The following is a 12635-nucleotide window of genomic DNA, read 5'->3' on the forward strand; positions in this document are numbered from 1 at the left end:
TGCTCTGTTTGTCTGGCCTTTTTGTATTTTCATTTTTGTCATGCTTTCATTACACTTTTTTGAGTCGAGAGTCTATTGAAAATAGTCTCTCTACCACATAAGGGTAGGGGTAAGTTTTGCATACTTCCTATCATCCTCAGACCCCACTTGTGGGACTGACCTGTTGTTGTTGGTTCGATTGATATCAGTAACTAACATGTTAACAATGTCAAAAGTTATTTAGTTTCGTAGAAGTTTTATGCCCAACAAGACTGATTTCTTGTACAATTGTACTTATGATATTTGCAAAGAACGGTAGGGATTTCATATAGAAGCCATACAACCAAATTTTTACTTGAAGTCAAACTTGACTTTAAAAACTGCCAAACTTGTACTTTACGGAAACCAACACACTAATACGAAAATCCCCTACATAATACTCATTTTTAGCAATCGAAAGTATTGAAAAAATAGTACTTAATAAGTATTATTAGGATTATTTTGTTTGTGGTTTTGAGACTTGATTAACAAGTAGCAACACCACATAACATTGTCTTGTAAATTTTTTGATTAGAATTTAAATTAAAAAAATTATAAAAAATACTAATATAAAAAAAAAGTGGGTGGCTCAGCCTGGCCTGATCGGCTCATAGCCCACGTAAGACTGGTTGTTTTAAGGCCCATCAAAATAATGGGCTAGCCCGACCTAAGCCCATCAAATTCCAAAGCCCGTGTGGGCTGGGCTGGGTCGGCTCGTATTGACAACTCTGTAATTAGTCTCACTCACTGACTTCGAATGTTTTATATTATTATCACGATGTCCTCCAATATACATCTATATTTTTTCTTTACGAAAACCCTTTAAGATATTTATATATAATTTTTTCCTACCTGAACCCTAGTTTTTTGTTTGTTTGAAGTAATTCATACAATAACAAAGATTACTCATTAAACAAATAAATGAATCACATTATTTTATTATTGAACTACTAAGTTTCCAAATTAATTGAGTACATATAAGCTGATTTCATTTTTTTTTAGCACCGCTGAAATGATTAAGTTTTTTCTAAAAAAATTAAAAAAAAATTCTAACGTTACAAGTCACATTTCTTTGGGGGCTTCATAGTTAGAGTTGAACTAAAATGTTACCATTTTTAATAAATGAAAAGTGGTTAGTGGCTTCTGTTAAATAATAAGAATCATTCTAATTCAAAGTCCAAACTTAATGGATTATTTTGGCCCTTTTTTTCTTAAACTGACTTCCAACCTTTGTTACTTTGCAAGATAAATGTATAAATTTGAATTACATTAGTGGAACAAAAAGAAAATAAATGACTTAACTAGATAATTTTCTTAAGTTAAATGACCATATCAAGAATTGACTCTTAAAACACAGGAAATCTTAGTAGCTCTGTTGGAATATCATATCAATGCATAAAAAAATCAACATATCACAACTTTGTTAGAGGTCAATGAACTGATTGAAATAATGGGAGATCAAGATTCAAATCTCAATAGAACCAAAAAATGCAAGGTGATCTAAGCCTGGTTGGACATAGACACGGTTTCCCAATACCTACGCTGGTGAAAAATAACAAGTATCCGATAAAATATTGGAGATATGTGCAAATTGGTCCAAACTACTGTCGAGAAAAGGATCAATCTTCTGAGTAAAAAAGATACATCCATTGATACAATAACAATATTTATTACATACTATCCGAGTGTACATGTATGAAACTCTAGCATTTTACTCATCAATTCTTTGGATGAGTCAAAAGGCTTTTACAAATGGCCAGAACCCAAGCTCTAAATCAAAACCAAAACAAGGAACAATGGAAAGTTGGATAAGCTTTTAGTTGTCACAGAGAACTTTTTTCAATATACAACACTTAAAAGACATCCTTAAATAGGATTTTGCAATGTTCCAAAACAAACAGGAAATTCTCTTTACAAGTGCGTGCTTTTTTTACTTTCTGATCGAAAGGAACTCGAAGCTCCGAAGAGGGTCATCACGTGTCCCCTTACGTGAGAAAGGTGATGGTTTTGGTTCCATACTTGAATGAATTCTTTGTGTGGTAGACACGCGCCCGTTGCTTGATACTAATCTGCTCGAGCGACTATCAGTGATGGTGGGGTCAACACCAGAAGAGCTCGGTCTGCTGCTAGAAATGGCAGCCCTTTTTGAAGAGCTACCGTTTCTCGAAGTACGGCCTCTTTCTGAATCAGCTTGCTGCAATATACAAGAAAATTTATTGATAGTACTACTTAGGCAAGCATAAAATCCACTGGCAGAACTAGGATTCTAATAAGAGGACAAGAAGCATGCAAGACTACAATTTTTTGCCACCTCTCTCACTACACTAGAAGCTTCCCTTATGTAATGAGGGGATTCAACAATTTCAGAAGTTTTTATCCTATTTGCACAGTATAATTTTTAACGAGGGGGATTCAATTGAAACCCCTTCAATACATTAAATGCTAGTATTTGGGATGTTCATACCATAAAGGAAAAATATATAAACCTATTACTAAATAAATTTAATTTCTCTCTTACGACAGTTGTCGTTAAGGATTGAGGCATAGTTACTTCTACTACTATTTTGGAAGACCGAGGGTTATTACACGTGAATAAATGAGAAGCTCTAGACTGTTGATTCTCAGATCAGCTAGTTATATTCCCTCTGTCCCAATTTATGTGACACACTTTCCTTTTAGTCAGTCCCAAAGAGTGACACCTTTCTATATTTAATAACAATTTAACTTTAAATTTCCAACTTTACCCTTAATGAGATGATTTATAGCCCCACAAATTTCTCTGACTTGTTTTAGACCACATGTATCAAAGTCTTTATTTCATTCTTACACTCCGTGCCCAGTCAAACATCACATAAATTGGGATGAAGGGAGTACTTATTTTTCGAAAATACAGAGATCGGCTAGCTAAACTACATTAAGTAAGAACAAATAAGGAGGCAACTAAAACAGCACTAACTCCAAAATATTTAATAGAAACAAATGAATCTTTCTTAGAGAAGAGGGAATGATCGATACCACATCTCTAGATGAAGTCATATCCTCTGAAGTCTTGTGTCTGGAATGTTCCCCATGCCTTCCCGTACCGGAACCATTCCTTCTCGAAAATGCTTCAACAGCACCAGAAAATCTGTCTCGAATATCTTGTCCAACTGGATTACAAAAATTAAAACATTTTGTCAAGCGTCAATCAACGATGAATTGTCAGAAGCATTAGTAACATTATTCAACTTCAGCATGCGAAGCTCACACATAATTTTATTCATGAAGCATCTCAGAAAATCAGAAGTTCCAGCAAGGGGCAGAAAACTTTTAATTCATGAAGCAAGGAACACATGTTCCAGAGGTTATCCAATATGCAAAATTTAGAACAAGAACTCATAGATAGGATATAGTTTCGAGAAAATGACAAAAATGGTCCCCTATGTTTGAGGAGGTTCAAAACAGTTTCTTAAGAATGCCGTGAACAGTTTGGGTCCTTTAAGTTAGCCAAAAGTTAACACGTTTAGTCTCCGTCAAATATTTAACAATTGTTCTTTAGAACTAACGGAAGCTATGAAAAAATGATTTAACCATAAACACCAAGAAAGTCCAATTAAATCCTAAAATATGAAATTGCACCAGCCACTAAAAAGATATTAAAAAAAAATAACAGAAATTAAAATTCAAAAAAGGCACTACACTCGGGAAAAAAATCAAAAATAGTAGAAAATACAAAAATTGAACCTCTAAAGTGAGTTCCCGCTATTTTTTGTCTTTTTTCATAGCTCCCGTCAAATCAAACCGATAGAGTTCAATAAATATTTGACGAAGACAAAGTGTTAATTTTTGGCACATTTAAAGGACCAAAACTGTTCAGTGCATACTTGAGGGACTATTTTGAACCTACCCTCAAACATAAGGTACCATTTTTCTCATTTTCTCGGATATAGTTTCTGAACCTTGTCTTGACGAAATAACTAAAGACCAAAAAGGAACTAACCGACCTATTGAGATTCCTCTTTAATTAATTAATGCAACTACTAAAACTAAAGAGTATATCTTGAGAATATCCACTACTTCTGTTCAGATATAATACCCGATGCCCTTCCTGGTCTTTCAGCAGACGGCCCCGCATTTAGTCCAGCACTTCCATTAGGAATCTGGTAGCAAGAAAATGCATGACAATTGTTCATAATAACCAAGAAGAGTGAAAAGTAATAATCCAAAGGCAAAGTTTGATAAGCACTAACTCGTCCTCTAGAACTGGAACCAATCTGAGGATACTTCAAAATGGTCCAATCAAAAACATAGTCAAATTGATAACCTGCAATATGTCAAAGATAACAAGACCGATTTGCAATTAGACAACTTTTGGACCCAAATATATGTAAAAGAAAAGCAAAGTACTCATTTTTATCTTTTTTAGCCTGTCTCAAAAAGAATGTTATACTTCTTTAGTTAGAAGCAATTTGACTTTAAACTTTTCATTTTATCCTTAATGAGAGGAATTACAGCCACACAAATGTTTATGACTTGTTTTTTATCACAAGGTTCAAGAAAATCCATGCCTGCGTGGTCAAATATATCACATAAATTGGGATGGAGGGAGTATTATTTACCTTCACGAATAAACAAGTCTCTGAACAGCCTCTTCAAATATGAATAGTCAGGTTTATCTTCAAACCGTAATGATCGACAATAGTGGAAGTATGATATAAATTCTGATGGATAGGATTTGCATAACACCTGTTACAGTAAAAATTGAATCATGTGTGAATTGCCCCGTCAGATGATCCATATCGCTAGCAGATAATGCAATCAACAGCAAAACAGCCCAACTAGGGCCAGATATTATCCACAACCAGCTCAAGATAATTATAGGGTTAGCCAGGATCAATACATTGAATGATCTACTTTGACAGAAACCAGATTGTAGTGAAGAACTTCCATCATAGCTCGACTAGATAATACGACATAAGGATAGCTGGGGGTGTCATGACGGATGCTTTCGTAATTGGGAAAATGACAAAAAAGGGTCCCTTATGTTTGAGGGTAGATTCAAAATAGTCTTTTAAGTATGCACTTAACAGCTTTAGTCCTTTACGCTTGCCAAAAGTTTAACACTTTTAGTCTCTATCAAATATTTACCAAACTTTGCCTGTTAGATTTAACGGAACCATGAAGAAAAAACATTAAGGGGGAATTAACATTTAGAGGTATAATTTTTGTAGTTTCTGCTATTTTAAATTTATTTCTAGAGTCTGGTGCAGCTTTTTGAGGTGTAATTTCTGCTATTTTTATATCTTTTTAGTGTCTAGTGTAGTTTTTTATGTTGCATATTTTTAGGATTTCATGGAACTTTCTTGGTGTTTGTCGTGAATTTTTTTTTTCCATTATTTTTGCCAAATCTAACCGACAGAGTTTGGTAAATATTTTACAGAAACTAAAAGTGTTACCTTTTGGCAAACTTAAAGGGACAAAATTGTTAAGTGCATACTTAAGGGACTATTTTAAAGATACGCAGACCTTACCCCTATCTCAGAAGATAGGGAGGCTGTTTCCGGAAGACCCTCGGCTCGAGAAAACACGACGAGAAAACGTCAGATAAGCACAAGCAGTTCAAAACAAAATGAAAATGAAAATGAAATTAAAGAAAGCGAAAAAGTCATGATAGAGCAGTCTGAGAAAAGGAAGGAGTAGCTACCACAGATAAATAAGATAATCAAAGTACAAGAAACCACATATAATAGCAAGGATCAAAGGACAATAGACTATAGATCAAAACTGCGACTACTCACTAGCCTTCTACCCTAATCTGAGGGACCATTTTTGTCATTTTCTCTCTCGTAATTCACAAAAGGTGATGATGGTGTCACGTAAATAAAAAGCTTTGATGATCATAACAAGTACCTCTATTGGAGTTAACATCTTCTTCTCACTGATTTTATCGTATTTCTGCTTCTTGGTACCAGCTTTCAGTCCCTGCCATGGAAGGCTGAACCAAGAAGAATGTGTCACGAGGTCAGCAAACAAGTCTATAATTTAGAACAAATACACAAAAAGATGCTAAAGAGAAAAGGTGAAAACCCTAAAATCCAACCTTCCTCTAAGAAAATACATAAGCACATAGCCCAGAGATTCCAAATCATCTCTTCTGCTTTGCTCTGTCCAGGAAAACAAAAGAAAGAAAAACAACAATTTATGAGTTATAAATGACTATTAAAGCTTCAGAGTACCCCTAGTTATTTGACAACATAAATTATATACACCAACCAACACCAAGGTGTGTGTTGACACTGGCATAACGAGCTGTGCCGGTCAGATTCTTGTTTTCTCTGGAAGATATTGAAAAAGAAAACACATCAGAGGCAGTCCAGATACAACTTCTTAACTGAGGAAAAGAAACAAAGTGTAAAACCAAAATTAGATTGATATAAGCTTTTATAACACAATCTAGAAGTGCCAGTCAGTTCAAACAATCAAAAGTTGCAAAGGCCATCAACAGTGAAGATCTTTCTGAAGGTTCTTCCTTTCAATAACACTTGGAGACGAGAAAAAAAGTTTGCTACAACAATCTCAATGGGATAGAGTAGGAGATGAATAAAATTTCATACTCCACTAATCTAAATGTAGTGAAACCGCACGTCTAGAAGATTAAAGTAGCGGAAATGTGGATGTTGAGAAGGATGTGTGGGCATACCGGGAGCGGTCGGATCAGGAACGAAGATATTCGGGTCAAGAGGGTGTGGTCTCCGTGGAGGACAAGAAGAGGGAGGAGGCTGAGATGGTTCGGGCATGTGAAGAGGAGATGCACAGATGCATCAATGAGAAGGTGCAAGAGGTTGGTTGTGGCGGGTATGAGGAGAGGTAGAGGTAAGCCAAAGAAGGATTGGGGAAAGGTGATTAGACAGGATATCGCATGTCTGCGGCTTACCAAAGACATGATTCTAAATAGGAGGATATGGAGGTTGAGGATTAGGGTAGAAGGTTAGTAGGTAGTCGAGCGTTGTCTAGTTTCCCTTATCACTATTGTTATTTTTACGTCCTACTATCTCATTCTTCGATTTTATTATTACCTATTGTTTCCTTTGCTTTGGTTACCTTGTTGCGACTGTTCTCTTCTCTTTATTTTTAGCATGGCTTCTTCATTACTATATTTCCTTTCCATACTTGATTTTAATATGTTTTACTTGAGCCGAGGGATTATCGGAAACAGTCTCTCTACCTTTACAAGGTAGGATAAGACTGGAAACACACCACCCTCTCCAGACTCCACTAGTGGGATTACACTTGGTATGTTGTTGTTGCTGAATATGATAAAAATGCCCCCAGGGCTTTGGTCTAGTGGGTAAGAGCGCAGAGCGATATGTGGATTAGGTGCATGTCATGACCTTGAACCCTGTCACTGACAAAAGTATGGTGTATTTAAGTGGAGGGTAAAGGGGGCAGATCCATTATTCACTAAGTTTCGAACCATGTGCCAGCTCGTCCTACGGGGTTTTTTGATATAAAAGAAGAATATATTATAAAAACATTTGCATTCTCAAAAAGTAAACTCATAATTAACAAATTTACCATCGAAGAAAATTCTACCTGGCTTTCAAAAGGCTCAGTAACATGCTATGGTTGGTCATAGGGCTATTGAATCTAATTAATGCTTATGTAATATACTACAGAGGATTTGAGTATTCAATTGCTAGTATGATGTTTACGACATCAAAAACATTAAAGAGGGGATCTCAATGGAGGAAAAAACACCAGGTCATAGGACTATTGAATCTAATTAATGCTTATCTTGGCAATAGAGACTTGCTAGGATCAGTGAAAGAGAATCAAACATTACCATCCCGTTCCTTCTAAAGCGATGAAAAGACAAACAGGACAACTGCAAGGACCAGTCAAGTAACGAGTGTGACTACCTGTATGGTATATGCTTGTGAGTCTGTAGGTCCCGATACTTTTTGGCAAGCCCAAAATCGATGGCATAAACCTGTGATTAGCGTTAAAATCAATTTTACTGCCATATAACGACTTTCAAAATATGAAACATATCTTTTTCCTCAAAGCTCTTACTTCAGCACTGATATTTGGTAAAGGTATCACAAACATTGAAGCACAATAGATAAAAATGTTTTATAATTTGGTAAGCTAAATGTTCGCTTTGAAATTGGAAATGAATGATACAGACCTATAAGTCTAAAAGAACATAATTCCGTTAATACTGTCTTCTTAGGCATTCCTTTTATCCTCTGAAGGACATCACTTCATATTTTTCAGCAACTATTGTGGAGGAAAATCCGCCATTCTTATACAGAACGCAATTAGGCTGTCCTGTCTTAACCATCATTGATAAGATCAAATATGCACCACCCATGAATATCTTTTTCATTATAAAAGACAATCAACCAAAATGAACCATCAACTCTTCCAACTTATTGTCAAGTTGCATTTCCTATTTAAGTACACTTGCCATCCCAAATTAAGAAAAAAAGGAAAACTTTTGAAATTTGTGATCTAAAACAAACCTTAAACTTTTTTTTTTTTGGGGGTAAGGTACAAACCTTAGACATTTGTGTGGCGATAAATCATATCATTAAGGGTTATAGGGGAATTTTAAAGTTAAATTGTTCTAACTATGGAAAGATGACATTCTTTTGGAACAGACTAAAAAGGAAAGTGTGCGACATAAATTGAAATGGAGGTTAAAATAGCATGAAAAGCTACCAAAAATAACAACATAACCCCAAGGAAGCAACCCGACAATAACTCACTGGAAAAGAAAAAAAAGATTTCATTGTTTCAAAAGTATCTCTGCAACTGTTACCATTATCAAAAAAAAAAAAAATTTCAGCAATTAGTTTTTTTTTTTTTTTTTTTTTTTTGTTGAAACAGATTTCAGGAATGAGCTTTAGCCAACCTCAAGTCTGGATTCAGAACCCAAGAGGTATGAAAGCGCTACTCTAAAGAAAATTTAGATAAAAAGTAGTTATTCCTCCAACATTATGGCCACATAAATGCTCATTTTAGCCTATTTTCTAGCTTCTGCACACTACAAAGAGAGTGAGGGCCACTCTCCATGCCACTTGGCACTGCGGAGGGGGTAGAGGGTAAATGCAACACCCCTTATTTAAGTATTAACCTGACAAAACATGAAAAGTTTAGGGAGTTTTGAGGTATTAACTCTTAAAAATTTGATAAAACTAACAACTGAATCAGCAAGGATTGACATGAACCTATACCGGTTTAGGTGAGGTGGTGAAGGAATATTGACATGACATATATTCAAAGCTTTTTTCAAACTCTGACAGGACGTGAACAAATACCTGATTTGCTTTGCGACCTAGGCCCATTAAAAAGTTGTCCGGCTTTATGTCCCGGTGAAGAAATCCTCTTGAGTGCATATACTCAACTCTATTAATCTGAAAATGACATAGAGCAAGATTATTACGTCAGGCTCATACTCAGCAGTTATAAAAAAGCTAATCTCTGGAAGAAGTTTGCATGACAATGAACTACTTACTAGTTGATCCGCAAGCATTAAAACTGTTTTCAAAGTGAACTTCCTATTGCAATAGTTGAAGAGGTCTTCCAAACTTGGTCCAAGAAGGTCAATGACCATTACATTGTACTCGCCCTCAACTCCGAACCATTTGAGGTTGGGAATCCCGGCTTCATAATTAATGGCAAAGGTAAGGGGTCAATTTTGTATTTATAACATTCCCAACCAAAAGTTCTTTGATTAGACAAAACACATAGAACTAGTTGGTTGCTACTTTGAGTCTACCAAATATTTTATAAACACGAGACATTATGTAAAAGAGGACAGAAAATACCCTAATAAGTAATTAAAAAGGTCCATTCAAGCTCATAATTAGTGAAGGGGTCAGTGAGTTTGAACTTCTGACAAGTAGCATATCACGCTGCTTCACTGGCATTCCACCTAAAACCCCCATCCTTTTCTTTTGATAGGTATTTTAGAGTAATCAACAAAGTTGAATCATCAATAAAAGCCAAGGATATGTAAAGGACACGAAAAAAGACTTACTTCCTCCTTGGAGAAGCATATATATTTTTGACTCGTAATGAAGTTGAGGGTGCTTTGTCTTGACAGATTCCTGATTTAGGAAGAGTAAAACAATAGCCATACATAAGTGTAAATCATTTTTTTTTTTTTAAAATGCGTAAGTGCAATGCAGAATCAGGAGAGTTGTTGCTTCTTACCAATTTTAGTGTTATAACTAAAAAGACGAGCTAAATGTTATATTAATAATTCAATCAACAATTACAACCCAGTCTCAAGTTAGTTGCGGTCAACTATATGAATCATCTCTTCTTTTGATGACGAGGGAGCTCGCAGCCACTACCCTTTGGGTGCGCAAAGGGTAAACCCCGCCCCGCTCCTGTGTAATAGCCCACAAACCAAACAGGAGAGATAACCCGCACTAAGCAAGCCCCATGTGACGAGCTCGACCCAGAAGGCAAATGAATCATCTTTTCTTTTGGATGAGTATGAATCATTTGTATTTGTTCCCCTGTATTTCATTCCAATTCTAAATGATTTGTCTTCGCGTCCTTAGAACTAAAGGTTTCCTAACTTGCATACTATCCTCTACACTGACATACAAGTCTCTGACCATTATGTTCTGTTCAGTCTGCCATAACTACATAGACATAACGGAGAAAATGACAAAAATGGTCCCTTATATTTGGGAATAGGTTCAAAATAGTCCATAAATTATGCTCTGAACAATTTTGGTCCTTTAAGTTTGCTCTGTCAAATATTTAATGAACTCTGTCCTTTAGATTTGACAAGAACGGTGAAAAACAAAAAAAAAATATATAATAAAAAACACTAGGAAAGTCCGATCAAATCCTAGAAGGTACAACACAAAAACTGTACTAGACAAAAATTGCACCGAAAAAACTGTAACACTCTAGAAAGAGACCAAAAATAGCAGAAACAGCAAAAATTGTACCTCCAAATGTGAGTTCCCACTAAGACCTTTTCTTTTTACAGTTTGCGTCAAATCTAACTAACAGAGTTGGTTACATATTTGACAGAGACCAAAAGTGTTACCTTCTGACAAACTTAAAGGACTAAAACTATTCAGAGCATACTTTAGAGACTACTTTGAATCTAGTCCCAAACATAAAGGACCATTTTGGTCATTTTCTCGACATAACGCAACAACAAAGAAACAACTTAACAGCATGAACCAAACACTAAGCAGCAAAAAGTAATAGAAATGAGCAACCAATACCAGCTTAATGGCAACTTCTTCTCCATTTTGTATATTCACACCTGCACAAATAAAGCAACAAGAAGCAAAAAAAAAAAAAAAAAAACATAAGAAACACAAAAGAAAAACAAAAAAAAAAAACTAGTACTACTACTAAAAACACAAAGGTCAAAAGCAAAAGGAAATTAAGTATAAAAAAAATTTTAAAAAAAATGTTGACCATCATACCTAAATAAAGTTCACCAAAAGAACCACTACCAATTTTCCTTCCAAGTTTAAACTTCCCACCTACAACATGATCCATGGTGATACCAATAACCCCACTTCAATAAATTTCACAAACAACAATTTTATAATTAATTTTCTCAAATTTTCACCAACTTAGATTAGCCAAACAGCCCCTAAGAAATCCAAGAAACAATTAACCCCATCTAATTACCACCCTTAAAAAAATCAAAATCCATGTTAAAGTTCACAACTTTATTAATCAAGATTCAAGAAAATTATTGTCCAGCTACATCCTTCTATAAATAGAAACACCCATCATCTCCAAATAACCCAAGAAGGATTAAAAATCCAATCTTTACAAGAAAAATCACCCCATTGATTAATAAAAAAACAATCTTTTATGCAAACCAAGATGCAAAAAATAAAAAATGTGAATTTGAGTCTCTCTGTTTTTTTTTTTTTTTTTTGCTTAAGAATTCTGGCAATGGAGAAAAAAAAATGGGACAAATGAGAGAGGATTGAGGAGAGAGAGAGAGAGTTTTAGAAAAATTAGAAATAATTTTTTTGTGGAATTTTGTGTGTTGTGGAAAAGCAAGGAGCATACAGAGAGAGAGAAGAAGAAGGGATTGATTGAATTAATATTATTTTGTTTGTATCTTCTTCTGTTTATTTTTCTTTCTGTCTTGTTGTTTTACCATACTTTTACAGCTTGTTTGGAGGGTCCTCCTCCTTTCATAATATATCATTTTCATAATGTATATCATATAACAGTTTGTGTTTCGTATCTAAAATTTTATTATATTAATGTTTGCTATGAATACAGAATCGGCAAATTTATTAATATTTTTAAAAAGAGAAGACTTGTTTAAAAGAAAACTATTTTCCTCTCTTTGAGATAAAATAATAGCAATATTTAAGTATCAATTGATACTTTCAATTTTAATTCGATTAATTTAAAGGTATAAAATACTTATTATTTTTTATCAAATTTTGATTTGAATAATTCTAACTCAAATTATTAAATTAATTTTATATGTTTAAAACGAAACAAATTAGAAATTAATTTTCTATTTAAATGAAGAAATACTATTTTTTTAATTTTTGGTAAATATTCTCGATTTAGCTCATTTTACTTGTCATGTTGTCTTTTGCATGAATTTTTAAGAAAAC

The 12635-nt window shown here is 34.5% G+C and overlaps 1 protein-coding gene across 1 annotated transcript; it reads right to left on the reverse strand.

Moving 5' to 3' along the window:
• Window positions 1–1643: 1643 nt before the first annotated feature.
• Window positions 1644–12146, reverse strand: LOC132605669 (casein kinase 1-like protein 10). The gene is made up of 14 exons (XM_060318830.1): window positions 11466–12146; window positions 11259–11299; window positions 10043–10112; window positions 9518–9666; window positions 9321–9416; window positions 7917–7987; window positions 6271–6332; window positions 6098–6161; window positions 5908–5992; window positions 4617–4743; window positions 4248–4321; window positions 4094–4157; window positions 3034–3167; window positions 1644–2212 (listed from the first exon to the last, which is right to left on the reverse strand). The coding sequence occupies exons 1-14, from the start codon at window positions 11539–11541 to the stop codon at window positions 1949–1951; spliced, it is 1377 nt and encodes a 458-aa protein (XP_060174813.1). The 5' UTR covers window positions 11542–12146; the 3' UTR covers window positions 1644–1948.
• Window positions 12147–12635: the final 489 nt, after the last annotated feature.

The sequence above is a fragment of the Lycium barbarum genome, chromosome 8, assembly GCF_019175385.1.
Source record: "Lycium barbarum isolate Lr01 chromosome 8, ASM1917538v2, whole genome shotgun sequence".
Lineage (NCBI taxonomy): Eukaryota > Viridiplantae > Streptophyta > Magnoliopsida > Solanales > Solanaceae > Lycium > Lycium barbarum.